We start from the raw sequence: 27,837 nt of genomic DNA on the forward strand, positions 1-27,837 counted from the left end.
GCCCTCCCTTCTCCCCTTCAGAAGAACACGATGACAGCAGAGGCTGGAGCCATGTTTATTGGGAGATAAGTGGGTGTCACAACCACTAAGTATGTCCGTTGGGGATGGGGGCGCAGGGCATGGTTCCCAATACCCCCCCCCCAGGGGCTCATTCCTGGATGTAGAGGTTGCTGGGGGCAGTGGGGTCATCTGCTGGGCGTGTCTCCACCACCACAGGCCTGGGGAAGGAGGAGAGAAGTCAGTTCATTCGTTCATTTGTTCATCCATTCATCCGCAAAGGAGCAACAGTGGTTTGCCAACACAGTGCTGGGCTACCACAGCCATGGTCTCCACCCTTGAGGACGGGAGACCAGTCTAGAAGGGGAGACCACCATGACCCAGTGAATTACATGAGTGCAAAACACCATGGAAACCTATCCCAAAGGGTCAGCCAAGGTAGCCCAAAGATGGTGGAGGGGCTCCTGGGTGGCTCAGTTAGGCGTCTGCCTTCAGTTCTGGTCATGATCTCTGTCCTGGGATCAAGCCCCGCATTGGACTTCCTGTTCAGCGGGGAGTCTGCTTCTCTCTCTCTTTCTCCCTCTGCCCATCCCCACTGTTCCTTCTCTCTCTCTCTCAAATAAATAAATGAAATCTTAAAAAAGAAAAAGAATAAATGGTGGAGCCTCAAAAAGGCTCAGGAGGGAACTTGGTGAAAGGTCAGGGAAGGGTGTTCTGGGCAGAGAACAACCTGGAAAAAGGCTTTGAGGTGGGAGAGAGCTTGGGACTTGGCTGCAGAAGTCAAAGTCTTGTGGGCTGTGGCCAGGACTGGGTATTTATCTTGAGGCCACAGGAGTTTTAAACGGGGAGGGGGGGGGGAGGGTGACGCAATGGAACTTAGATTTTAAAAGGCCTCTCTGGCATGTCAAAAGGTCACCAGAGATCCTTGAAGGGGCTCTCACTGGTTAAATGTGGGAGGTCTTGTGCCTTGAAGTAAATAATGATAGTAATAGATTATAACCCCCCAGAATAAAGTGGAAATCCACGAGGCTGTGCTGAAATACACACACACACACACACACACACACACACACACACACACACAACAGAGAAGGGACAGATCGTCCCCACAGTAGTATACCAACTAATAAGTGCAGAAACAGACATTCACCATTTAGTAACTATCCTCATAATATATTCAGGCAGAAATAACCAATAGGTGTTAAAACCAGGAGGTGAAAGTCTGATGAGAAGCAGTAATATTTACACCCTCTCAACAAATCACCCCAAAAGATACTTTAATACAAAAAGTGACTTTATAGGGGCGCCTGGGTGGCTCAGTGGGTTAAAGCCTCTGCCTTCGGCTCAGGTCATAATCCTGGGGTCCTGGGATCGAGCCCCACATTGGGCTCTCTGCTCAGCAGAGAGCCTGCTTCCTCCTCTCTCTCTCTCTCTGCCTGCCTGTCTGCCTACTTGTGATCTCTGTCAAATAAATAAATAAAATCTTTTTAAAAAAAAAATAGTGACTTTATAGTGGAGAAACCGGGCTGACTCCACCCTACCCAAATGCTCAAAGATTGTCCAGTAATGGGACAAAGTGACGTGACCTCGTGATAGGATGCACTGAGAAGGGCACGCCACCACATCTGCAGTATTCCTGCTCGAAATGCTTAGCCTGAAAACCTCAAACCCAACTGAAGGACATTCTGGAAAACAACCTCCCTGTACTCTTCAAAAGTATCAAGGTCCTGAAAAACAAAGAAGGCCCAAAGAATTGTCCCAGGCTAAAGAGGAAAGAAACCTGACTCCTACTTGCAGCCTATCATCCAGAAAAAAAGGTAGTATTTTTTGGTTATAAAGAGTATCATCAGGAGGCACCTGGATGGCTCAGGTCATCATCCCTGAGTCCCGAGATGGAGCCCCGAGTTGGGCTCCCCGCTCAGTGGGGAGTCTGCTTCTCCCTCTGGCCCTCACCTTGCTCGTGCTCTCTCTCCTTCACTAGCTCTCAAATACATAAAATCTTTCTTTAAAAAAAGCATCATTGGGGCAACTGGTGAGACCTGAATGGGTGTGTGGATTAGAAGGTAGTGCTGTCCTGTGCTAGTTCCCTCATTTGGGCAGCTGCACTGTGGTCTGCACGAGGAGGTCTTGGCTTTGACTTAGGAGACAATTCACACCCAAACAGTCAGAAAAAATTATACACATATGAAAGAGGAAGATCAAGCAAACATGGTAAAAATAAAAAATACACAAAATCGCCCCAAAAAACAACCTAAAAGTTAACATCCGGGAAATCTGGATGAAGGAAGGGGATACAAGGATTTAAAACTATTTTTTAAATTTATTTTTGCAACTTCTCTGTGAGTCTAAAGTTTTGCCAAGATAAACAGTGAAAATAAAAATTAAAAAACAAAAATGTCCCCTTGGCTGCTGTGGGGGAGTGGACTATAAGCGGCAGAGACAGAAGTAGGGAGACCTGGAAAGAGAAAAGTCCAGGCCAAAGACACAGGTGGCTAGAGACATCTCAAGACACCTGTCCACATCAGAGGCCCCCCTCCAGATTCTGTGTCCCCTTCCCCACGTCCATACCTGGGGGAGCCAAGCAGACGGAAGGTGAGAGTGGGGTCTCTCAGCTCCTGCAACAGCTGGGGAAAAGGTGTGTGTGTCAGTATCTAGAAGACTCTTCCCCTCTCAAAGAGAATGCAGGGGTGAGTGTCTCTGAACTTCTAGTCTTGGGTCCAGAAATAATCATTCTTGCTAACACCATTCACCAGCTCTGTGATCCACGCAACCAAGTTACTTTACCTCTCTGTGCCTCGATTACTAACCTGGGAAATCATAGGACCTTCCTGATGGGTGCTCGAGAAGATGAAATAAAATACAAACATACAGGGGCAGCATCTGACACTTAGTTCTATGAGCTAAGTACCATTTTTCATTCCATTTTCCAGCTGAGAAGGTGAAGTCAGTTGCTTAAAGTCAACCAGCCGGATTCCAACCCTGGCAGTCTGTTCATGCTCTTAACCACCCCCATAACTCTCTAGTGAGCCCCATTTTATAGTTGGGAGACCGAGGCTCAGAGAGGAGCAGAATCTCTTGCATAAGATCACACAGTGGCCTGGAATGAGCTCTGGACCCGAGAGACCCTGGGGTATATAGAAGAGGACCTGTCTGCACTGAGACGGGAGGGAGCTTCCCCTCAGAGCCCCACACCCTGACTCAGGTCCTCCGGGTCCATCTGGGGAACTGGAAGACCCGCAGGGGAGGGGCAGGGTTATGGGCGCGTTCAGATGGAGATGCTTACCTGGTCTGAGCCTGGCGCCCACACCTGCACTCCATGCTTCCAAAAGGCCTGGAGACGACCCCCAACCATAGCTGGGAGGAAAGCAGAGCCCATTACACTTGGGTGTCACCAAGCATCCACTGGGAGCCCGGGGCCCTCCCGTCCCTGCACCTACCCACGGCTTCCACCGCCTCAGTCATGGGGATCTCTGGAGTTCGAAGCCCCCGGACTGGGGCTCCCTCCGGGGTCACCAACTTCAGAGACCCTAGAAGAGGGTAGAGAGCGGGTTTTAAGAGCGAGGCTAGGAAGGGCGGACTGCTGAGAGACTGAACAATAAATTCATTGAGAAGCAAAGCAGGAGGCAGGCAAGGCCTAGACGGGTTCAGCAGCACAGGGTCTGCAAGGTGGAGATCCAGGAACAGTGGAGGAAAGAGAGGGAGGAGGCTCCTTACCGTCCATCAACACCATCACCTTGTCTTCCTCTACCTGAGTCACCTGTACCGGTCCCCTGTGCTCTATTTGACAGGAGAAGTTCAAAAAGCCCATTCCTCTGGGTTCTGCCTTCCTCCGCTAGGCACCCCCTCCATTCCCAAGCCCCAGGCTAACTCCCGCCCATCACGAGGCCGGGCTGGTCCTCACGCTCACCAGCTGTACAGTACATAGACCCACCGATCTTCCCCTCGCCCAGGTTCAACCCCTTTCCCAACCACACCTCCTGGCTAAAGCACCGCCCAGCCGCCCAGCCCCACCCCTCCCAGCAGCCCCGCACCCAGCGAGCCCGCCCCACTCACCTGTGCTCATCTCGCCCAGCCAGCAGGAGAGCGCGCCGAAGCGCACGGTGTGGAAGAGCACCGACTTCGCCGGCTGCCCCGGGCTCACGCCGATGCAGACGGCGGGCAGCTCGGAGCCTGGCCCGGTCAGTAGCGCGAACACTGGAAGGGGCGTCGGGAGCGGGAACAGCACCTGCTGCAGGACGCACAGGGAGGGGCGGGCTCAGAGGAGGCGCGGGGCGGGGCCTACGAGGGGCGGAGCCTCGGGGGCGAGTCCGCAGGGGGCTTCCCAAGGATTGCCTGGGCTCTCGGTTTGGAGGGACGCCGTCTAGAAACTTCAGGGTTGAGAGCCCAGAGGAGTGAGGTGGTGCCAACTTAGAAATGGACAAGTGTGTCCTTAGAGTTGGCGTGGCTTCTGTTAGGGTCGTGCAGCCCTCATGACAGAAAGGCAAGGCCCCCGGAGGGCCAACCTCTAAAGGCAGCAAAGTCTCCTTGGACTCAAAGGATCTGAGGGGGGGTTTCCTTGAAGACCCGAGGGCATGGACACAGGGCCTGTGGGTGAGAGGCGGAGCTTAAGGGTCAGGAAGCCCCCCCGGAGGGTGAGCCTCCGGCGCCTTCCGCACGTGGGCGGGGCCTGGCGTGGAAGCGGGGCTTCTCGAAGCTCTAGGCAGAAGCAGAACGAGTGGGAGGCCCTAGCCACTGAACCTCACAGAGTCCCCAGCCTCTGCAGGCCCCCTACCCGGACCAGCAGGAACTTGTTCATGGGCTGGTACCACTGAAGCAGGACCACAGACGTCTCCAATGCCCCGCACAGGAACGGGCCCCCCGAGCTCGCACCCTCCGCTGTGGAGATGGGTAGGGATGGGTTAGAGTCAATCCTCTCTCCCCTTCCCTCCCCCCTACCCCCGAAAAGTGCACACATCTCTCCCCGGACTCTGGACAGCCGGCTTTAACTCTCGGGTAGATGCAGCCTAAGCCCCGCCCCCGCCCCGCCCCCTTCACGTCCACCCAGCTGGGATCTCTCTCACCCACGCAGCAAGCTCGGCACCCTTTGGTGTCCTGGATCTTGGTGGAGACCATGTTTTTCCTGCAGAAGAAGGGAGGCGTAAATGCAGAGGGACGGCAGGAAGGGGGGATCCCAGGGGTCTGTGGTGCCACTGGGGGTTGGTACCTCGCCAATAGCCGATGGGGGCTAATGTGAGCGATAGGGCTTCCCGCTCTGGTCTCCTTCCGTTCCAGCAGGCCCAGGATGCTATGTGAATACAGGTGGGGGGTCTTTCCTGCAGTGTGGGTGTGTGTAGGGGGGAAGCAGGCTGTTATAGGTCACCAGACACTCACCGTCCCTGTCCCTTCGCTTGGCCCCATCCCTTTGAAACTTCCAAGGCTCCAAGTCTCAGGCATTTTTGTTTATTCCTTTTTCACTCGACATATTTTAAATGTGCACCCTAGGCCAGGCACCCCGCTGGGCTCCGGTGAACAATGAATGAGTTAAATATGTTCCCTCTCCTCCTGCGCTTGGAGCCACATGTGAACCTATGGACACTTAACCAGTCAGATGAACTGACACACATTGCTCAGTTTAAGAGGTAACTGATCTAGAAATTCTCCTAAAGTGTGTCCTCAAGCAGCCTGTTTGGCTTGGTGTTCCCCCATAGTTTAGAAATTCTCTTACACAAAATGTTTATGAAACAACACAAAATTTTAATCTCTAACTCCTCACTCACTCTATTTTAGTAAAGTGTGGAGAAAGTTTTTTTTTAATATTTCATTTATGTATTTCACAGAGATATCACAAGCAGGCAGAAAGGCAGGCAGAGAGAGAGGGGGGAAGCAGGCTCCCCGCTGAGCAGAGAGCCCAACCCTGGCGCTTGATCCTAGGACCCTGAAATCATGACCTGAGCCAAAGGCAGAGGCTTAACCCTCTGAGCCACCCAGGCACCCCTGGAGTAAGTTCTAATTGGCATCTGAACTTGAAGGAAATGTAAAGATTCCCTGTAGACCTCACCTCAAAACTGACTGGAGGTGGGACTACTGTGAACCCCATTGTACAGGTAGGGAAACTGAGGCTCAGGGAGCAAGTCCCCCAGTGAAAAAGTGGCTGGGATTTTTAACTGTGGGCTCTGTGAAGGGGGAGCATATGTTTTTTTTTTTTTTTTTCCCAGCTGTGTCCATCTACCTCCCAACTCCCTGACTCTCAACACTTTAACTTCTGACCCCCCCCCTCCTTCCACCCAACCCACAGCCAGACCTGAGAGAGACATGAGGACATTGTTGATGGAGTACACCCAGGTAGTCCGGCTGGGAAAGAGCTGCAGAGAATAGAGGATATAAGACCCCATAAGACCCCAGCAGCCCCCAACTCCAGCCCCTTGCCCTTGGCCCCTCGGTTCTGTGCTCACCATCTCCAGTGTGGCCTCCTGATCATTCCGGTTCAAGATGAAAATGCCTTCCTCTGCCCCTAGGAGCAGGTGCTGGTCTGTGGGGACAGACACAAGGCCACTGGGACCTACCTCACCCTGGGGGACCTCCCTAATCCCCACCTGTCTGACCCCAAACACTCGTAGTCTGTCCCCCAGCCCTGACCCTCAGTTCTCTCTTACCCCCATACTGACACTCCCAGCCTCTGTTTCCCCAAATGTGAACTCAAACCCTAACCCAGTCCCCTGAGCTGGTCTCATTCTCACCTACCTCTCATGCTTGGGCCCATACATACATCCTGCAAATCCTGACCCCCGCCCCCTCACTTTTGACCCCAACATTAGTCATGCTTCCCCAAATAGCCCTCTGAGTTCCGTCCTTCTGTCTTCCCAGTTCTGGTCCCCAACTGCTAATATGTCTCAACACTGATCCTCAAACTCCGGCGCTCTGAAAGGTGGCTTTTTCTTTGTCCAATGTGCCCCCCTCAAATTCTAATGTTGTGTTTTCTTTAATGAGTTTTAGCAATTTTTTTAAGATTTTATTTTTAAGTAATCTCTACACCCAACATGGGTCTCAAACTTACAACCCTGAGATCAGGGGCTGCCTGCTCTACTGATGGAGCCAACCAGGTGCCCCAATGCTGTTTCTTTAACATTGACCCCTCACTGACCATGTCTCTTCATCCCCACACTCTTCCCTTTTTGTGTTCCCGTCCCCCAAACTCCCGAACCCCAAAATGTGGATCCCCAACCTCTCTACATTAACCTCTCACTGAGGTTAATGGGCTCCAACTGTGCCCCATCTTAGACCCCAAACTCGGACCTTTCTGTTCTCTCTGACATTCCTGGCCCCTAAACTCTTATTTTCCTAGTTTTCACCCTCAAATCACTTCACTCTACCTATCTCTGATCCGCAAACCCCAACTGTAACCCGGGTCTTTGGTTCTGCCTCAGCTCTGCCCCTCCCCTGTTCCTCCTGCCTCAGTGCCTCCATTAAGGCCCCTCCCCACCCCCCTCTGAGAGCCCACCCTTGGTGGAGGGGTGTGTCCAGGCGGCTGTGCTGTGGATCCGGAGCGGGCAGCCATTGAACAACTTCACGAGAAGGGCACATCCCTAGGCAGGCCCCGGGAGCAGAGCAGCAGATCCAGCAAAAGGAGGGAGGGGACAGGAAGGTGCGGTGGTTAAGACTCTGACCCAAGACAACCAGCACGCAAATCCCACCTCTGTCTCCCCAAAGCTTTATCACCTCTGCAAGCTATGCATCCCTCTCTGCCTCTGTTCCCCCATCTGTGAAATGGGCAACAATGCCTTTCTCTGGGATCCCTACCTACATCTGTGAAGGTTGACACCACATAAGGACATGAGGTCAGTGTCACCCCGGAGGCGGGGCTCACCGAGTGTCACCTCCCATCATTATCACTCTGCCCACCCCCAGGCATCCCAGCCCCATCCCGGGGTTGTGAATCCTAGGTACAGCCCAGCTCACCCTTCTCTTCATCTTTTCCTTCTTCGGCGGTAACAATGGGGGCTGATCAGGCTCCGGGGGCGTTGGGTTCCAGAGTGAGGGTTCTGAGACAGGGTGGGGGGAAAATCAGCCCCCAAAGGCCCCCCCCAGCCCCCCACACACCCCTGCCCACCTCCTGCCCCAGCTTGCCCATTACCTGAATGGGCAGTTAGGTGGGGGCTGCGGTTGGCCAGGGGAGGCCCGAGGTGAGGGGTTCGGGGGGGGAGGCCCACTGGCACAGCGGACCAGCACCCCTGGGCTCAGCTGTCCGTCATCCCCGGTGCCCCCGGGCCCCTCGTCTGATGGAGAACGGAACTTGGGCTATGGAGATTGAGGAGGAATGGGTGAAGTGACATGAGGAGATCCCCGAGAGAGGGTGCCCTGCCTCCTCCAGAACTAATGATGGCTGTTCGTTGTGGCTCACCCTCCTCCCAGTGTCCTACTCCTGTCCCAGGCACCAACCCTGACCTCTGTCCCCAGTCCCACCCACCACCAACACACTGCAGCAGTTAAATGCTTAATGCCGAAGCGCTTTGTGCTGGGGGCTCCCAGGACCGGTGCCCATCTGGCTAAATACTTTGAATCCCACCCCCGGGTTCAAGGATGCTGCTTCCAGATCCCAGTGTGCTCAGGATCCAGTCTCCCAGACTCCAGCCTTAGAGGGTGCAGTATCCCAGCATCTAAGGACCCTGGCGCCCAGTACCCAGCTCCAGTGGGTCCAGGGCCTTACCTTGGGAGGCAGGGGAGGAGGTGTGGCCTCTGCAGGAGTGGGGCTGGAACACAAAGATGGGGTGAGTTGATGGGAGCGGTTGTCCGTAACAAGGACTGGGGGTGGTGTGCGACTGGAGGGCTGAGGTCAGGAGGGCCGGGGCTGACTGGGTCTGGGCTGGAGCTGAGGATTAGAGCCCTCAGAGGCTCGGTGATGCTGGCAACAGCGATGCCAGATGGCAAGTGTGGCCAGTGCCTCCAGCTGGAATTTCTCGATGCCGATCACGGGAGCTGGGGGGGCTGGGCACCACCGCCCATGAGCCCACTGCAATGGAGATGTGCAGAAGGGATGGGCGGGGGTAGGGCTGACTGTTGCCCTCCTCGGTCAGTGGTCTGGTGTGGGGCAAGTTCCCAGGGCGGGGAAGAGGCCGAGGAAGGCTGGGCTCTGAGGGTTCAGGCTGGCATCTGAGCAGCATCGGGGAGCTGGGGGGCCCCGGCCACAGTGGAGGATCCGGGGCTCAGCTGGGGTGGCACCAGGGGTTGGCTTGGGGGTGGTAGAGTGGGAGCCGGGCCAGAGAGGGGGTGAAAGAGTGTCAGGGGGTACAGGGGGAGACAGTATTAAGGGTCTAGTCAGGTGTCTGGGAATGAGTGGCAGAAGGCCAGCAGGGGCTGAGGTCAGGGTTGGGATGGAAGGGAGACAGTAGCTATAGGAGGATGGGGCGGGTGAGGGCTGGCGGGGTGGGGCCAGGCCTCTCTTACATGTCCACGTCATCGTAGTCATCATCGGACTCTGACAGCTGCCTCCTGAGGAGTGACAGGCATGACCCTCAGGTGCTTCCCCCACATGTCCCAGCCCCCTCCCCTCCACACTGAGGGTCCCTGACCTCGGGCTGCTGCTCCTGAAGTCTCCAGGGGGCTGTAAATGGGCCTGTGGACAGTCAAGGGTCAGCGGTGCCTAGGGGGAGGGGAGGGCATCCGAGGCGAGGGCAAGGGGAGACCTCTCACCGTGTGGGCTATGGGTCTGGACTCCATTGCTCTGAGCTTCCGGAACTCCATGTGCCGCCCTGGTAGGGGGGGAGGGTAACACAGTGAGCTGAGGAGATGAAAATGGGGGGGGTGCTTCGGGGTCAAGATCTTAGGACTGGAGCTATCATACGGGGAAGGGTCTTGGTTTCCAAGAGGGGGGTCAGGGTTTGGGAACAGGGAGGTGGGGGCTCATAGTTATAGAGCGTTTATTTTCAGGGTTCATTTGGGTATTGGGGATGTGAGAGAGATTTCAGAGGGCTCTTTGGGAGTCCTGGTGTTATGGGAAGACTCATGGGGTCTGCCTGCAGGTCACAAAATTATGGGGTCTCTGCAGTAATTTTGTAGGTCAGGCGGTGATGAGGTTTTCTAGAGTCTCTTGCAGGGTCCAAGAGTGACGAGAGTCTCTGAGGGTCTGTGTGGAAGTGACAAAGGTCTCCGGGGTCAGTCATGAGATCAGACAGTGCTGAGGGTCTCTGGCAGAATCACGGGGTGGGGGGGGGTCTTAGATCTATTATAGGGTCATGGGTCCCCAAGCTTCAGGATTCTCTACTCACGACAGCAGTCAGCATCTGGGATCCCTAGAGAGCTGGCCCGGTGGGTGGACCGGATCCGCCGAGGGACAGCAGGGGGCACCTGGGCAGAGGGGCAGCTCAGGGCCACAGCCCTCTGGCATCCCTACCGCCCTGTGGGCCCAGCTGGGAGCCTCTGGCTCTCCCGTACCCCTCTGTGCCCTCAGCCCTGCACCAAACCCCGCCTCCATCCTCTGCTTTTTCCCTTGGAGAGAGGCAGCAGGAAGGCGCTCCAGGCAAGGGGTGCAGCCTGAGCAAAGTCCAGGAGGTTCCATCTTTGTTGGCCAAGGGTGCCCTTACCTCAGGCTCCTCATCTTCAATCTCAACCACGGGGGTCCCCTTCCCTGGATTCCTCAGTTTGTCAAGAAGATCTAGGATCAGGCCTCTATTTAGCCTGGGCTGGGACACCAGCTGATGCTAGAGAGGAGAGGAAGGGGTCAGCAGACAGAGGGCTGATGTCAGGGAGAGGCTGGGACAGGGGCCTGAGAACCGGTCTAAGGGAATCTAGTGGGGAAGGTGACAACCGACAGGGAAGACAGGGAACTCTGGGGGAACTGAGACTGGGGAATTTTACGGGGTTGGAAGGGATTAGAAGAATCTAGAATTCCCAGCAGGGGCAAATGGAGAATTCCAGAGGCATCTTCGAGGGGACTGGGCTTCCCTGGGAATTCCAGAGTAGACCCAGGAATGGGTCTGAAGACCGTGAGGAATTTGTGAGTTTTAACAACTCAGGATAATCTTGGCAAAAGGCCTGGGGTACAATTTGGAGAATCTTGGGGAGGTCCTGGGGGAATTCTGGGGGTAAGTTTAGGAAGGGCTCTTCAGGGAAGAGAGGGATGGTTTACACTGAGCATCTCGGTGGCGCCGGGCCGTTTCTTGGGGTTCTTAGTGAGGGTGACTTTGACAAAGTTGTGGAAGGCAGCCGACCTTGGGAGGAAGAAGCCAAGTTCTGGGGTGAGGGGACCAGAAACTCTCCCATCAGACCCTCAATCCTGGCTCTGCCCTCCCTATCCCATGTCCTACCATTTGCCTTTTTCTTTTAGCCTGGGGGGCTGGTAGCCACTCTTTGTCATGAGGAAGAGAACTCTAGAAAAGTAAGGAGAGAACACGGTGTTCAGACCACAGTGGGGAGGGGGTCAGACCTCATGGCTCAAGGGGTCCCCCATAGCACTGATGTCAGCAGAGAGCAAAACAAGGGACAAAACCAGAATGGGGTTCAGGTTTTACAGTGCACTGGGATGCCACTTCTGGGGGACTCTGTCTGTCACATGACAGCTACAGCACCTATTATGGGAGCCTCCAGATAGGGAGTCCCTGCGATGGGGGGGGTTCCTGCTGTGGAGGGGTGAAGAAAAGGCTTTCTGGGTTGAGATGATCCTTGGGGTTCTCAGGGTGAGCTGTGAGGAAGGGGTGTCTCCTGTAGGTGGGGTGGTGGTGATCAGGGTCAGGGTTGGGGGGGTGCTGGGGGTACCGACCAGGCCTGGCTACCTGAGGGGATGCACGTCAAACAGCGGTGGCTGCAGTTCGGCCAGTTCGATGGCTGTGATGCCCAGGGACCAGATGTCACACAGCTCATTGTATCCCCCCTTCAGGGCCACGGCCGCCACTTCTGGAGCCATCCTGGGGGGCAGAGACCCTCAGCCAGGGGTGACACCAGGAGGGGAAGGGGGTGACACGTGGGTGTGGGGGCAGAAGAGAGACAGATAAAGGAAAATGGTGCACAAAGAGAACCAGAAATGTCAAGATGAAGGGAGAGATAGGAATAAAGACAGACACAGGAAGGTTGAGACAGAGACAGAGACGGAGGGACGAGAAGAAACATCAACACGAAGAGATCCTAGGCAAAAAGAAAACTCAAGAGAGAGCCAAAAAGTAAGAACGTTCAACAGGGAAAGATAAAGGCAGGGAAAGGAGCCGGGAAGGAGATTCCCAGTGACCCAGGTGGGGACAGCCACCGCCCCCCCCATTGCACCACCAGCTGCCCACCAGGCATCCCTCACCAGTAGGGTGTCCCAATGAAAGAGAGGCGTCGAGCCAGCGTGGCCCCAATCTGGGCCGAGATACCAAAGTCAGCTGGAGGTCAAGAGAAATAGACATAGTGACCTGAGGTGCCCTATTCCCTTGGCCCCCAGTCAGTCCTCCTCCCCAGCGCCACCCACCACACTCACCCAGTCTGACCTCCCCAGCATCATTGATGAGGATGTTGGCTCCCTGGGGAGAGAGGGGGAAATGAGAGGCTGTCAGAGACACCCCCCCCCAGCCCAACGCTGCCTCCAGCCCCTGGCCCCACAGCTCCACACCACCCTAAGTCCTCCAAACACCACTTAGTCTCCTGGGCGCCCCCCCACCCCAACCACCAAGGCCACTTTTCTGCCCCAAAACCACCTTGATGTCCCGGTGTATCTTCTTCTGTGAGTGCAGATAGGCAAGTCCCTGGAAAGAGGGATGGACAGTGGGGCTGTGAGTGCCCAGAGACTGGAGCAGGGAGGAGGCAGGAGGTCCCTGCCCCACCCTGGCCCACCTGTTCTCTCCTCACCTGGAGCACTTCCCGGCAGACATAGCTAATCTGGAGCTCTGACAGGGGGCCTGTCACTGCAAAGGTCACACCAGTGGCTTTGGGTGGGAACCAGGAGAGCTGGTCCCGGGAGACTCCAGTCCCCACCCACACTGGCTGAGAGGGTGCCACATGGGGAGGGGGGAACAGATGAGACAAGTGGGAGGGGGAGATGGAGGGACAGTCAGCGACCAACGCAGGGAACCAGAGGCCAGAGGGAGATAGATTCATTCAACAGATATTTACGGTGTCCACTGGGTGCCAGGCACTGTGGTGGGCACTGGGGAGACAGCTGTGGACAAAAGACACAGAGATCCCTGCCCGTGTGGAGAGAACATTCCAGTCGGGGCCACGGACTGTAAACAACATAACTACAGCACAGCCCCCGAGATGCTAATAAATAGCAAGAAGAAAACTAAAGTGAAAAAGAATAACAGGAAATAAGTGTGGGAAGGGGGTATGACATTTTACCGGGTGGTCGGTAAAGTCTACTCTGAGAAGGTGGCAGGGTGAAGATGTGATCAGTCCAGCTCAGAGGGGAACAGAAGAGCTAGTGCAAAGGCCCAGTGGCAGAGAGGGCCCCATGGGTTCGGAAAGCGGCAAAGTGGGTGGAGCAGAGTGGGGGGTGGGGGAGAAAAGGGGTAGGAGGTGAGTCTGGCAGCTTGGGTGTAGGTGGGGGTCACCCTGGGGAGGTTGGGCTTCTCTTTGGGGGGAGTGTTCTGAGCAGGGGGTGATGGGAGTTTGCAAAATAAGAAAAGGCAAAGGAATATGGATACCGACACACACACACACACACACACACACAGATAATGAGAGAGAAACAGAAAGACAGAGAAACGGGAACAGATTCAAACTGAGACCCAAAAGCATGAAGAAAGGCTGAGAAACAGAGAGACACAGAGGTGGAGAGAGAATGATACACAACAGACAGAAGGAGTTAGAGACCAGGTCTGCTAGACCAGCTGGGTGAACCACTTCCTCTCTGAGGGCCTCAGTTTCCCCCTGGTGACCTAATGTGGAATTTCTTCTTTGTCCGACATTTGAGATCTTGGGTTCACGGAGAGAGAGAGGAGGCCAAAGACAGAGGTGGCCGTGAAAACTGGAGAGGTGATCAGAGGCCCATCCCATCCCCAAATTTTCCAGAAGAGCAAGAAGCAGGCTGAGAGAGAGAGAGAGAGAGAGAGAGAAGAAAAGAGAGTCAGGAATTCATTCACTCAGTCAATGAAAATGTGGACCCAGCTATGGGCCAAAAAATGCAGAAATACTCAAACACTGAATGGACACATTAGTGAGAAAATGCCAACAGAGGAAGATGGGAGAGGAAAACAGAGGGCATGACTGCATGCAGAGATCGGGGCTAGACTGTCAAGTGCTAAAGGGAAGGGCCCAGGGCCCACTTGGTCACCATAGTATTCCCAGAACCAACCAGGCCAGGCCTGCGCCCAGATCGGGGCTCCTCGCAGGAAATGTGGACCAGAAAGAACGTCCCAGAAGACACAACCCCAGAGAGATTGGAGGGGCGGAGGAGGGGGTGCTGCCTGGATCCCCCTTGCCCTTCCTCTCACCTTGGTAGATGTCCTGGAGAGAACCAGCCCCACAGAATTCCATGCATATCCAGAACTTCTGAAGCCTTTAATTCAAGAGTAGTAAGAACAACAGTATTCAGTCGTCACTGGTGGGTGAACCCTGGCTCACTGTCTGTCTCATTCCACCTCAACAAGAACTTTAATGTGACAGCGGTTGTCCACCAAAGAGAGATCATTCCACTTCCGTTTTATAGGTGGGTAAGTTGAGGCTCAGAGAGGAAATGAATGTTCGGGGTCAACTGGACCAAAACCCAGGTCTTTTGACTCAACCCAGCAGGACTCCTAACTCTGCTAACCGATGGTAACCCAGAAGAAAGGCCAGATATCTTCCAAGTTGGGGGCGGTTCAGGGGGACAAGGGACCCAGGGTATCAGGTCTGGGGGGACAACGATTATTACTGGGGTATCTGGGATATTAATTTAGGGGTCTGGGGATTTAGGGAATTAAGGGAGCAGAGAATGGAACAGGGGCCTGAACGGCAGGATGATGAAAAATTACTTTTAGGGGACTTGCTTTCAGGTTCGGTTACTATGAAGGGATTGCTTTTGGGGATCCCTGCTCAGAAACAGGAGTCCTGGACTGCAGATTACATCAGAGAACACTCTGGTCAGAAAAGGGGGACTTCAGACTGGGGGGGGGGCCCAGTTTAAAATGGGAGTCCAGGACTGGAGGTCAGGAATGCGGGTTCTGGGCTGGGGGCCAGGCATGGCCCCAGGGCAGGTTTGAGGCTCATCACCAGAGATAACTCCCATGGTAGGCCACGATGTTGGCATGCCGGCAAGTTTTCAAGATGAGGATTTCCTTCTGAAGTGTGGAAACATCGTCGTCTGTATGGAGGAACAGGAAAGAAAAGGCCGCTTCGGGGAGGGCCTATGGGGGAGGCATCCCAGTGTCCCAAGAGGAGGGGTCAGGGTTGGGGAGGGAGCGCGCGCGTCCTCACCAGGCTCCATCTTCACCATCTTCACTGCCACCAGGTCCCCCGTCACCTTGTCTCGAGCCTTGTGAAGGGGAAGTTGGCAGTCAGACAGGCTCCATTCGCCTGAGTTCCAACTCAGCATCCCTGAGCCCCAGCCAAGGACTGGGATCCTCTCTCATCCCCTTCCCCTCTTGGGCCTCATCCCCAGGGCTCGCTGGTCCGAGGGTGATGGAGAAGGAGGGGTGTCCTCACCTTGAAGACTTCTCCATAGGTGCCGCCACCCAGCCGCTGCAGCAGGTCATAATGATCCCGGGGGTCCCTGTTAAAGATGTCGGGATCCACGAGGTCCATCCCTGGGGGCTGGAGCTGGGCCTGCGCCCAGGGGCCAGCAGGGCCTCAGGGCTCGAGTGTGGCACCTCCCTCCCTCCCCACACGTCCTGCACCCTGCACCCGCCTTGCCTTGCCTCCACCGGCTGTGGCCTCCCCCCTCCCCACTCTCGCTTCCTGCCCCAGCACAGGGCTGTGCTGCCGGCTCCACCCCCTGTCCCCTGGGCCCTGAGAGCCTGTGAGGGGCAGCTTGCCTTGGGACCCAGGGGACCCCCCTCTTCCACCTCCAGGGCCCAGGGCAGAATGTAAACCAGATGCAAACTATCTTGTGATCTGGGGGGAGGAGGGAGGAGGGCCTGCCCTGGCACCCCCTACCGCGTCCTGGGCGGTGGCTAAAAACCACAGTTGAAACTCTGCTGAGTGTTTGAGGGTTTGGCCGCCCTCCGGAGATGGATGATAGGCCTGCCCAGGAGTGCCCATGCCCTGGACATGCCCGTTCCCTAGGGTACATATATACGCTTGGCCGTACCCACCAATGTACCCACTGTGCGCAGGCCAGTAGACGCGCACACGACTGGATACCCGTGTGCACACACGTGCTATGTGTGTGCACATACCTCCACGGATATACCACATGCTTGTGCATTCGCATCTAAAGTGTGCAGAAGGGCACTCGCCTTCTCCCCCAAGACTGGAGGGGACTGAGCGCCAGCCAGCAGGGTCCCGGAGCCCTTCAGCCCAGCCCGCCCGTGCTGAATAGAGCATCACAACCTTACGGGTCCCTAGCCCTGGGGTTGGGGAGGAGTGTGGGGACGAGGCAGAGGACCCCAGAGCTCAGGATCCTGCTTCAGAAGCCGAGGCCTGGGGCAAAGGGGACCTCAAAGGGCACTTCCCTAAGGAATCTGGCCAGGCCCAAGTTAAGGGATACTGCGCGCTCCCCAGCACGGTTTTGTGAGTTCACGACCGCGCACAACACGAAGACCGCACGCCAGTGGTGGTGGGGTCTCCCAGCCGCGGAGTTCGCACACAGGTCCCCAAGGGCCTAGGACGCGGTACGCTAGGCCCGGGAAAAGCTTCGCCCCGCCTCCTCGCCCGGAGCCGGCGCCTGCGTACTGGGCTAGATGAAGCCTTTTTTCACGCTGTGGGTCCGGGGAGGCGGGGAGCGTATGCGCACGCGTCAACTGCGCCCGCCGGGAAGAAAGTCACGTGGCGGGCGCCGCAAGCTTGGTGAAGAAGACGACGACGTAGTTTCCGTTTCCACGACCTCTTCCTCTTCCGGTCCTCGGGTACGCCGTACCGGCTGGCTCTTCGGCTCCGGCCCCGGCGTGGGAGGCGACATTCGTCATGGCGATGTTTGAGCAGATGAGAGCTAACGTGGGCAAGTTGCTCAAGGGTATCGACAGGTCTGAGCCCGGTCGGAGGGAGCGTTTCTGGCCAAGCGGCGTGGTGGAGGGGATTTTCTAGAAAGCGCAAGGGGTGATTAGCATCCTGGACTTGCCCGGGAGTAGGTTTTCCCATTCGCCCTGGAGGGGGACGTGTGTAAGGAGACGGCACTGCAGGGACCTACGGACATGAGACAGCCCTGCCTACCTCGGAGTGCTCTCGCTTTTTAGTTGCTTTAAGGTCTTTCTCTCTGCTGCTCAGCTTTCCCTCTCACAGCCCTTCAGTTTCCTGTGACACCGATTCTCAGCCTCTCACAGTGTGCTTCAGTGCCTCTTCATCTCTCTCTCTCTCTTTTTTTTTTTTCCCCTCTCATGCTGTTCATGGGACACATGTCACTGAAATCTATTCCGTCCGCGCTGGGCAGTACTGGGGACCAGAGGTGACCAGGACAGTCCCAGGCCATGCTTCCAGGGGGTTCCCAGTTCAGAGCCCAGACAAACCGGGCAGTAGGCAGTGATAGCCTGAAGTAGTCAGGGCTCGGATGGGGGAAGCTAAGCAGGAAAGGATGGGACTAAACCAGTGTGGGGGTCTGGGGCAGGGAGGAGGGGTGAGGGGCAAAGATGCCCAGAGGCCAGGTGTACAGGTTACAGTGACTGATTGGCTGAGAGGTGGTGGGATAGCCTAGAAAAGTCCCAGGAGTCTGATGGGGGGGGGTGGTTCAGAGCTTTGGTTTAGGTCTGTAACGTGGGTAAGTGTTATTAGAGGTTATAGAGCTGATTTAAGAGTAAGTGGCCAGTGCCAGAGTTCTCCCTCAGCAGCCCTGCCTCCATAAAGTGACTGGCCTCAGCTCGTTTTTCGTCTCTGTTCTCCTGTCTCAATTCTTCTATAGGTACAATCCTGAGAATCTGGCCACCCTGGAGCGGTACGTGGAGACGCAGGCGAAGGAGAACGCCTATGATCTGGAAGCCAACCTGGCTGTCCTGAAGCTGTGAGTGTCTGCCTCCACCCCCACCTCCAGGCCAGCAGCCAGCCGGGGCAGGGGGGGCACTCTCAACATTGTATGAGGCAGGATTGGGCTGGTCTTTGGGATATGGCTTCTCTTGGTGTGCAAGGCCAGGAAGCCAAGGGAGTTGGGGCAGGAGAGATGGTTTTTAAAAACTAATTAAGGGTTATATGTATAGGTTGGTACAAAACACAAAATCCTAGTTAAATAAGTACAAATGAGAACCCATGTAAACACCACACTTACAACAAAATTGAGTATTATCAGGGCCCCAGGTCCCTTGACTTGTATCCTTTGTGCCAGTCACCTCACCTCCCACCCTTGTAACCACTTTTAGGCTCTCATGATCTGGTTTTATGTGAGTTTACCACACATGCGTGTGTCCTGAGGAGCTTGGTTCAGGTTTGCCTGTGTTGAACTTGACACAAACGTAGTCCTACAGCATGAGCGTTTTGGCATCTGGCATCTTCCACTTTGCACCGGGTTTGTGAGATCGATCCATTTTTCCTGCGGCTGCAATTTTTTTTTTTTTAAGTTTTTATTTATTTATTTGACAGAGAAATCACAAGTAGACAAAGAGGCAGGCAGAGGCAGGCAGGTGGGCAGGGTCTCTGCTGAGCAGAGAGCCCGATGCGGGGCTCCATCCCAGGACTCAGAGATCACGATCTTGAGCCGAAGGTAGAGGCTCAACCCACTGAGCCACCCAGGCGCCCCCTGCGGCTGCAATTTATTGTCATTCTTGTGTAGGGCTTCCTGTGCGACTGACTAAACCACCTGTTCTCCTGTGGATGGAGACCTTTGCATTCTATCCCCCCACCCCGTGCCATATCGACATGCTGTCAGCTGTGTAATTTTTATATGTTGTCTCAGTTTGGAGGTCTATAAAATGGCGATAAGAACACTTGTGTTTGTGGGGTTGTTTAGATCGTTAGTAGCATAATTGCTCTTTAGTGAGTGCTCATGGTGCGTTAGTTTCTGTGCTCTAAGTTTTGTAGGTGTTAAGTCAGATGCCGTATTGTCTTTTTGAAGTAGACAGGGTTGTTACTGTCTCTTCTTTCGAGAGGGGGTACCGATAACAGAGAATTTCAAAGAGGTAGTCCAGGGTCACTTATGAGGCCAGAGGGAACCCAAGCAGTTTGGCTCCAGAGCCTCTACCACTGCTGCAGACTGTACTTCATATTCATTTGCTTGTGAACCACTTAACAGCATCTGGCTTTCAGGGTGGCTGGATGGATTAACCGTCCCCATCTGTGGAACAGGAAACTAGGTCAGGGAGGTTAAGGTCACAGAGCAAGTGTGCTGTGATTGGGACTGGAGCCCAGGTATGTCCAACTCCTGAGCTCTGGGCCACAGCACTGGGCCTCAGGTACCTGAAGAGGCCGCTGAGGCTCTGTCTCTTTTTCCCCTTCCCAGATACCAGTTCAACCCAGCCTTCTTTCAGACCACAGTCACTGCCCAGATCCTGCTGAAGGCCCTCACCAACCTGCCCCACACGGACTTCACACTGTGCAAGTGCATGATTGATCAGGCACACGTATCCTTCCAATGTCCGGGCGGGGTGTGCGGGGGAAGGGCTGGGGGCAAGGTAGATAAATTCCCCGGGTCAGCGGGCTGTGAATTCAGCCGCAAACTCAGAGTGCCTCCTCTGGGCTTGGTGCTGTGCTGGGTGGGACATTTGGGGGGGCCGGGACAGGCTCCCAGAGCTCACCATGCAGTGGGGGACAGAGGTCCTCTTGTCAGTGACGGCCTACAGTCTGGGCTTGGGGTTCGGAGAGGCCAGAGGAGGCACCTGATCCTGTCTGGATGTAAGGGAGGGCTTCTTGGAGGAGGGGACGTCCAAAAGATGAGCTAAATGGAGTGTTAAGGAAGGGTGATCTGGGTGGAGGTAAGGAGGTAAGAAGGCCTGGAGAAAAAAAGAAGTCAGTGGTCTTTCAGAGGCAGGAGAGGAAGTTTGATGCAGCCTCACCATGGATTGCAAAATGCAATCTGGTCAGACTCAGAAGGGCACCGGGAAGCCGTAGAAGGCTTCAACCTCAGAGTGAGGGCGCCCGAGTGGCTCAGTCGGTTAAGCGACTGCCTTCAGCTCAGTCCTGATCCTGGAGTCCCAGGATTGCATCCCAAGTCGGGCTCCTTGACAAACTTGGCAGAGTCCCTCATCCATGCTCTGGCACTCACAATCCCAATGCTGTCACACTTAACCTGCCCGTCACTTACTCAGTGAACCCGCCCTGCCAGGTGTGTCTGTGGGAGTGCCTGCCTTCTGAGATCAGCCCCCCTCCCTAGGCGTCTGTTTTGGGGGCTCTCAAAAAAAAGAAAGTAGATGTACAGTACGCTGTTAAAAGTACGAAAAGCATACAGTGGAAAGAGACAAGTCTTCCTCCTTCCCCTGCCCCACAGCCACCCTATTCCCCTGCTACAGGGCAACACTTCTTTGCCATTCTTGGGTGCCTTTCTGGAGATACCCTAGAGACGAATGAGTACAGGTGTGTGTGTTCACATATGTGTGTGTGCCCCCCCAACACACACACCAGTCCCCCACCCAGATGGTGGTCTCTTATGCGTGTTGGTCTGTGTCTTGCCTTTTCACATCCCAGTGTGTCTTGTTGCCTCTCCACGCCAGTTCTCTAAGAGGTGGCTCCTCCCAGAGTGTGGAAAGGCCAGTGTTTGGCTTCGTGGCTCTGTTGCTGGCTCGCCTGTTGTCTTAGCTGTGCTGCGGTGAATAGAAGGTGGGCAGGGAGAGGTGGCCTGGGGCTCAGTGGCAGCCCCCTGAAGCTCAGGGCTGTTTTCCCTTAACACATTCTTCTCTTAGCAAGAAGAACGGCCAATCCGACAAATTTTATACCTCGGAGACCTGCTGGAGACCTGCCACTTCCAGGCCTTCTGGGTAACTTGGCTTCGGGGCCAGGGTGGGCGGCTGGGCTGAGCTGAGCCGGGACAAGCGGCTGAAAGGAATAGCCGTGCCCATTTGCTGTCTGCTTGCATAACCGTGGGCGATCCGCTGCTCAGGGCTTTGCAAGGGTGACTGCACGGACTTGTCATCCTCACGCTGAGCCAGGACGCCCACGTTGTCCCTTGTGCCCCTGGGCTGGGGCACGTGTGCACACACCCACGTCTGTCCTTTCTCCCAAAGTCCTCCAGCCTCTGTATGCTCCTTCCCTTTCGCTCTCGAACTGGAGCCCCACCCTTCACTTCTGCCAAGGGTCCTTCTCACCATCATTCCTAGACCCGTCTCTCTCCCCCCGAAACCCCTTAGCCCTGCAGCTCAGGTGCATTGGACCCCCAAGGGGTTTAAAAAAAAAACAAAACAAAAGTGATCCTTGACTCCAGCCCCGAGTCTGACCTAATCAGTGTGTGTGTGGTCCAGGCGTTGGGATCTGAAGCAGGTGTTTCCGATGCCCAGGGAAGGTGGGGAGCCGCTGCCCGGCACCCGCCTTTAACAATAACTGCTCCCTCTTCTGCCTGTGAATGCCAGATGTTTCTACCCCCTGACCACTTCTTGCTGGATTCCCAGCTCACCCCGGGACGTCTCCAGCCTGGCATCCTTGGGCCTGACCAGCAGCCCGGGTCCTCCACTGTGCTTCGTCTGTTAGCAAAAGTCTGCATGGGAGACCATGCGAGAGGCCAGGAGAAGGCCCATCACGTCCTCGGGGTTCATCCCCTCCTAGCCCAGGGTCTCGCTGCCCAATCCCAGCTCTTCACGCCTTCTCATCCTCTCTTCTCCTTCCCTTTTCATCACGGCTAGTGCTCTTCTGCCTTGTTTTGTGGGAAAATATAAGCAGTCAAAGCAGAAGTCCCATGTGTTACTGCCCTCGGCCTCGATATCTGCTGGCAGCTGACTGAACGCTTTTCTGTTTCAGACCACCCCTCAGCTGGTGCCCTGTTCCCCTTCCCTCTTGTCCACTCAGCGCTTCTCCCTCCTCTCATAGCAGCAGGCCTGGCGTTCCCTGATTGTTTCTGTCACCAGAGACCGTGTCCACCCTCTAGTTCGTTCTTGCCTGCAGAAGAGAACTGTCGGGACACCTGGGTGGCTCAGTCAGTTAGGCATCTGCCTTCAGTTCAGGTCATGATCCCAGGATCTTGGGACCGAGCCCCGCACTGGGCTCCCTGCTCAGCGGGGAGCCAGCTTTTCCCTCTGCCTGCCGCTCCCCCTGCTTGTGCTCTCTCTCTCGCTCTGTCAAATAAATAAAAGTCTTAAAAAAAGAAGAAGAAGAAAACTCTCCCTGAACCTCCCATCTTCCCTACCACATCTACCTCTTGCCCTCTTTCTCTGTACCCCATGGAGCGGAAAGTCTCGCATCCCAGGAAACCCCTCCATGTCAGGCAGAGTGGGACCATTGGTAATGCCTCTCGTGGGCTGGGCTGCTACCCTCTCCCTGCTCACTTGAAGCCATTGTGTTCATTCCATTCAGGCGTTCGTGGCCAGCCTTCCATCTCCCGGTCTCCCACATGTGTACATGCGCATGCACGCACTGTGAAACCCACGCTGTCCGCCCTGTCGGCCACCTTTGATGGGGAGGGGAACACACTGCTCCCTCAAATCCTTTTATCATTTGGCTCCCGGAACACTTACTGTCCTGTATATCCTCTGCATTGTCCTCGTGGGTTTCTCATTTCCCACACTAATGTCACAGGGAGCCTTGCTGGGAAGGTGACTTGTGGACATAAACCTGAAGGGTGTAGGGGTGCTAGCCATGGGGAAGGAGAGTTCGAGACCCAGCACCAGCCAGTGCAGAGACCTTAAGGTGGGCGGATTTGTGGTGTGTCTGGGGAGCAGCGAGGTAGGCCCCTATGGCTGGAGCCAAGGGCTGAGTGGGAGGATGTGACGGGTGGATCCCGTGGGGCCTTGTGGGTCATGGTAGGACACTTGGCCTTTTCTCCAAGTGAGATAGGAGCAGGAGGAGGTGGGTGAGTGCAGTTAGCTAAGTTTCTATCTCTGTTCCCTCTTTGGGTCTGTGGTTTCTGCCTGCCTGGTTCAACCCCCAGCTCTCTGATTTGGGACAAGTCACTTAGCTCCTCTGAGCCTTGGTTTTTCATCACTAAAAATGGGCAGAAAATAGTAACTTATGTCATAGGGTCGCATAGAGAAGAAAGTTGGCATTTGGGGTGAATGCCCAAATCGTACCTTCTGTTGCTAACTTCATTAATGATGACGTACTTGAGGTCATTCACATTATTGGGAACATTATCCTTTCCCTCACAGCAAGCCCTGGATGAAAACATGGACCTTCTGGAAGGTATAACCGGCTTTGAAGACTCTGTCCGAAAATGTAAGTCTGTCTCGGTGCCTGGGCTCCCCAGGGGGAAGGGGTAGGGAGTGGCAGCAAGGTCCCGGGGGTGGCCCTTTACCGTCTTCATTCCTCCCCCCCCGCAGTTATCTGCCACGTTGTGGGCATCACTTACCAGCACATTGATCGCTGGCTGCTGGCCGAGATGCTCGGGGATCTGACGGGTAAGGCCTCTCTGGGTCCCCGGTGCCAGTCGAGGAGGTTAGGGGTGGTCAGGGGCCATGGTCCTCAGCCAGCTCCTCAGATGGGCCCATCCCTGCACCAGCAAGTCAGTATTGAAGGTCCCACCCAGCTCGTCACTGAAGGAGTAAGGGACTGGCACAAACATGCCCTTCCTTGGGTAGATCCTCCAGCATTCGTTTCTTTTATTCTACGTGAGTCATTTGAATGCCTGCTCAGTACCAGGCTGTCCTAGGCCTTGGGGATGTAGCCGTGAACGAGACAGAATGGCTCAGACTTGTTCTCAGGGAGGTAGCAGAACGCCAAAATGAGATGTGCAGGTGTAGCGTGCACTCACCCAAGAGCGCTCCTGAGGCTCGGGTGAGTAGTGAGTAGTTGTGGGGGTGGTTTTTTTGTTTGTTTGTTTGTTTTTTTTTTTTTTTTTAAGATTTTATGTATTTGTTTGACAGATCACAAGTAGGCAGAGGGGGAGGGGGAAGCAGGCTCCCTGCTGAGCAGAGAGCCTGATGCGATGCAGTCCCAGGACCCTGAGACCATGACCAGAGCCAAAGGCAGAGGTTTAACCCATGAGCCACTCAGGCACCCTTTTGTTTGTGTTTTCGAGATCCTTCCAGGAGCACCTGGGGTGCTCAGTCAGTTAAGCATCTGATTCTTAATCTCAGGGTTGTGAGTTCAGGCCCCTACTTTAAAATAAATGAATAAATAAATAAAAGTAAAAGATCCTTCCAGAAAAAAAAGAAGAAAAGAAGGAAAGAAAAGCGTATTTGTGTATTTGCTTGTCTTTGCAAAAAGAAACGGGAAGGAAAATAAAACTAAGGAAAATGGTTACTCCTTGGGAGGGCGGGGTGAGCACAGCGTGGGGGAGCGGGGCTTTGGGGATGAGATTTCAGTACCTTATTTGGGTAGTTTTGCCTTTTGATCTGTAGAGTGTGCGTGCTTGTGCGCTCTGTTCTTTAGCAGAAGCTAACTTTTTTCTTGGATGGTTTGTGTCAGGCTATACTAAGTGCGTTTCATCAGGTAGGTGTTTTCCATATATATTTTTTTAAGATTTTATTTATTTGACAGAGAGATTTAGATCACGAGTAGGCAGAGAACCAGGTAGAGAGAGAGGGGGAAGCAGGCTCCCTGCTGAGCAGAGAGCCCGATGTGGGGCTCAATCCCAGGACCCTGAGATCATGACCTGAGCCAAAGGCAGAGGCTTATTAACCCACTTAACCCACCCAGGCACCCTGTTTTACATATTTAAAAGGGAGACTAAGTCAAAAAGGGATCAAGCAACCCTTAGACTTGAGTCTAAAGAGAAGCAGACGAATTTTATCAGATTGCTAACAGTCCCACAGGAGTTATCTCAAGCAGCAGGTTGTCTTCTGGCCGTGCATCCTTACTGGCAGGTTTTTTAAGAGCAAAAACAGCCTGCAAAGAAATTCCAGCTGAGGTTCTGGCCTTACGGGTCGTGATAGCGAGGACGTAATTTTAAAACCATTTCCAAGTTGTGTGGAAAAGCGGAAAAGTGTACCACTGTTGTTGGAAACCAAGGTCTGCGCTGGGAGAGAAAAGCCAGGGAGAAACGCAAAGGGGAGACAGGCCCTGTGGTGTCAGGGTGGGAAAGCCAACAGGCTCCCTCTGGCTCCCTCTGGCTGCGTCTCGGAGAACAAACCATGGAAACGCAAGCACACGTGGCCTCAGGAGACACCTGTGGCCCCTGAGGCAGCCGGCAGGGGGGTGCCCCAGCCTTCGGCTCTGGTCCTGCGGGGGCGGGGTGCCTGAGCCACCCTCCCAGCCCGTGTCCCCTGCAGACAGCCAGCTGAAGGTGTGGATGAGCAAGTATGGCTGGAGCGCTGACGAGTCGGGCCAGATCTTCATCTGTAGCCAGGAGGAGAGCATCAAGCCCAAGAACATCGTGGAGAAGATTGACTTTGACAGTGAGTGGGGGCCCAAGGCCACAGGCTATGCATCTAAGGAGCTGCCCTTTGACGGGCCGGGGCTGGGGCCCCAGAAGACTTGGGTGGCTGTGGTCTGGTTCCGGGCCGGGAACTCGGCATCCGCCAGAGCCCACTGGCTTCTCTCACAGGGCTGCCTCCTGAGGGAGGTGGGGCAGGGGGCAGAGGGGTCCTTCCCTGGGACTCCTGGGGGCTCTGGTCTCTTTGCCGTCTGTCCCTGGGGATGGTGCCTTGGCCCTGGTGTCTGCAAAAACAGGGACACCAGAAAGTGTCCACGGGTTCCGGAGTCAGGTAGCTGTGTGGGGCTCTCGGTTCTTGGTTTTTTAGCTCTTCCACTTGGGGCCAGTGGTTTTACCTGTGCCTCAGTTTCCTCATCCAAAAAGTGGGGACGCTGGCAGCAGTCATTCTGACAAATATTATGTCGTTCCTGAGGCTTACTAAGTCGTTTGGTCCTCACGTGAACCCCATGTGGGAGAGGATATTATTGTATGTGACGGAACAGTATCTTAATATGCACGTCGTGGAGGTATGGGAGCAGAGTGAGGCCGTCCGTGCGGAACGCGGAGCAGAGAGCCATGGCGGCCCTCGGATGAACTGGCCCTGCTGGTCCCTCAGCCGGGAAGGGAGTGGGACAGCTGTGCAGTCAGCCCTCTGATCTGTGCACCATGCACGCGCCGAGTGAGCAAGAACCCAGGGCCAGGGGCCGGCCACTCCCTCGCGCCCTGGGTCTCCTCCCCCACCCTCGAATCTGATTCTGGGGTTGTAAAGCTGTGTCTTGGCCCAGCGTGGCTTCTCACTACAGACCAGCTCATCTGGAGCTAAACTGTGGAACAGGACTTGGTGGGCCCCTTTGCACGGGGGGCATCTAGACCCGCACTGTAAGCGAGAAGTGCCCCCCCCCGTGTTGGGTTCTGGGGAGAAGACCCTGCCGCATAGGGCTCTCTAGGGGGAGGTGCAAGGCTGGCGCTTAGCGTGTCTTGCAGGTGGCACGTGGAGAGTGTTGCTGTGACGGCGGTGAGAGGAGCAAGAACTGGCTACCGGGTGTTCTGAGCATGTCATATAGTCTTGGGGCCCTGTGGGGTCCATGCCTCGTGCAGGCGGGGAAACTGGAGTTAATGAACTTGCCTAAGGTCACCCACTTGGTACAAGGCAGAGCTGTGATTCCTACACAGACAGGTCTCCTTGCTCTAGAGTCGAGATTGGGTTTTTTTGTGTTGTTTTTTTTTTTCTTTTTAAGATTTTATTCATTTGTTTGACATAGACACGGGGAGAGAGGGAACACAAGCAGGGGGAGTGGGAGAGGGAGAAGCAGGCTTCCCGCTGAGCAGGGAGCCTGACACAGGGCTCAATCCCAAGACCCTGGGATCATGACCTGAGCAGAAGGTAGACACTAAAAGACTGAGCCACCCAGGTGCCCCCAGAGTTGAGCTTCTTTACTAGGGCCCCATACTGTCTTTGTGGGGTGCCCGGCTGGCTCAGTCTGAAGAGTGTGCGACTCTTATTCTTGGAGGTCTTGAGTTCAAGCCCCATGTTGGGGACAGAGATTACTTCAAAAAGAAACAAACAAAAAATCTGATTTTGAAGGTGATAAGGGCCCAGAAAAGTTTTGTGATTTGCCACCCCTAAAGAATTGTGGGTGCCATGGTTGGTGGCTGGAGGTTGGTTTCCCATTCTTGCCATGTTGACCTGCTCCCCTCTTCTCTTCCCAACAGGTGTGTCCAGCATCATGGCCTCCTCCCAGTAACTCGGCCAGCCGGCGTTGAATAAAGATTTGATGACTTCTTATTCCTGGTGTCTCCTGCTCATTGGCTTCCTGCCTCTGTCCCTCGCCCACCAGAGGGCGCCCGGGAGCAGGCCTCCGCCTACTCTGGGGAGCCTCCTCCCTTCTGCCTGGGGCCTCCCTCCTCCTACTTTCTCCCCTACCTCAACCCCCACCCCCAACAACGGACCTTCCACACCCACCTTCCTGACGTGTCAGGTCACCAGTCGCTAGCCGGCAGCCGTGAGTCAGCAAGGAGGAGGATGTGAATGAATAGGATGTAGGAGTCCAGCCCTGCCGCTGGGTGTGCCTGGCTCTTCTGCCTTCTGGAACAGGCAGGTGAACAGGAGTGGGTTCCTGGTGAGGGGAGGCACACCTTTGCCCTTTGGCCTGACAGGCTGGAGGAGGGAATGAGGGAGTTTTCAGTCCACCTCCTGTCCTAATGCGCAGCCTATCCTTGTGTGCCCTTGGCTTGGCAACTCTGCCTCTGTTTCTGTTTCTTCATCTGTGAAAGGGGGAGAATGACCCACCCTTGTCAGTTGTGGGAAGTCCAGGACCTCTGGCCAGTAAAGGTCTCTCATCAGGGCCTAGCCTGTTCTTGGCTCTTAGAAAACAGGAGTCATTGTTAATTTCAGATTCAAGATTCTCCCC

At 55.1% G+C, this 27,837-nt stretch overlaps 2 protein-coding genes across 2 annotated transcripts; one reads left to right on the forward strand and one right to left on the reverse strand.

The window, feature by feature from the left end:
* Positions 1–39: 39 nt before the first annotated feature.
* MAP4K1 (mitogen-activated protein kinase kinase kinase kinase 1) lies at positions 40–15,917 on the reverse strand. The gene is given in 32 exon segments (XM_032841975.1): positions 40–218; positions 2,566–2,621; positions 3,281–3,351; positions 3,435–3,524; positions 3,712–3,774; positions 4,051–4,225; positions 4,769–4,872; positions 5,058–5,116; positions 5,201–5,309; positions 6,278–6,338; positions 6,429–6,505; positions 7,475–7,559; positions 7,933–8,015; positions 8,108–8,153; positions 8,155–8,271; positions 8,681–8,723; positions 9,418–9,462; positions 9,543–9,586; positions 9,664–9,722; positions 10,239–10,317; positions 10,554–10,670; positions 11,099–11,180; positions 11,277–11,339; positions 11,742–11,873; positions 12,254–12,326; positions 12,422–12,464; positions 12,639–12,686; positions 12,790–12,845; positions 14,373–14,437; positions 15,130–15,220; positions 15,334–15,391; positions 15,562–15,917. Coding segments are annotated over 32 exon segments (2,463 nt in total). The 5' UTR covers positions 15,661–15,917; the 3' UTR covers positions 40–148.
* Positions 15,918–16,882: 965 nt separating this feature from the next.
* EIF3K (eukaryotic translation initiation factor 3 subunit K) lies at positions 16,883–27,212 on the forward strand. The gene is made up of 8 exons (XM_032841911.1): positions 16,883–17,039; positions 17,909–18,007; positions 19,436–19,556; positions 20,832–20,906; positions 23,223–23,289; positions 23,394–23,471; positions 25,284–25,409; positions 27,140–27,212. Exons 1-8 carry the CDS (start codon positions 16,981–16,983, stop codon positions 27,169–27,171), a joined length of 657 nt encoding a protein of 218 aa, XP_032697802.1. The 5' UTR covers positions 16,883–16,980; the 3' UTR covers positions 27,172–27,212.
* The last annotated feature ends 625 nt before the right edge of the window (positions 27,213–27,837 follow it).

Source organism: Lontra canadensis, unplaced genomic scaffold, assembly GCF_010015895.1.
Source record: "Lontra canadensis isolate GAN:19392208 unplaced genomic scaffold, GSC_riverotter_1.0 scaffold125, whole genome shotgun sequence".
Taxonomy (NCBI): Eukaryota; Metazoa; Chordata; class Mammalia; order Carnivora; family Mustelidae; genus Lontra; species Lontra canadensis.

Excerpts from the sequence above, each read along its gene's own strand:
- EIF3K (XM_032841911.1), top strand. The coding sequence starts at position 16,981 with ATGGCGATGTTTGAGCAGATGAGAGCTAACGTGGGCAAGTTGCTCAAG. Across the intron at positions 19,557-20,831 it reads GCATGATTGATCAGGCACAC|CAAGAAGAACGGCCAATCCG; the intron begins GTATCCTTCCAA and ends TTCTTCTCTTAG. Across the intron at positions 20,907-23,222 it reads GCCACTTCCAGGCCTTCTGG|CAAGCCCTGGATGAAAACAT; the intron begins GTAACTTGGCTT and ends TTTCCCTCACAG.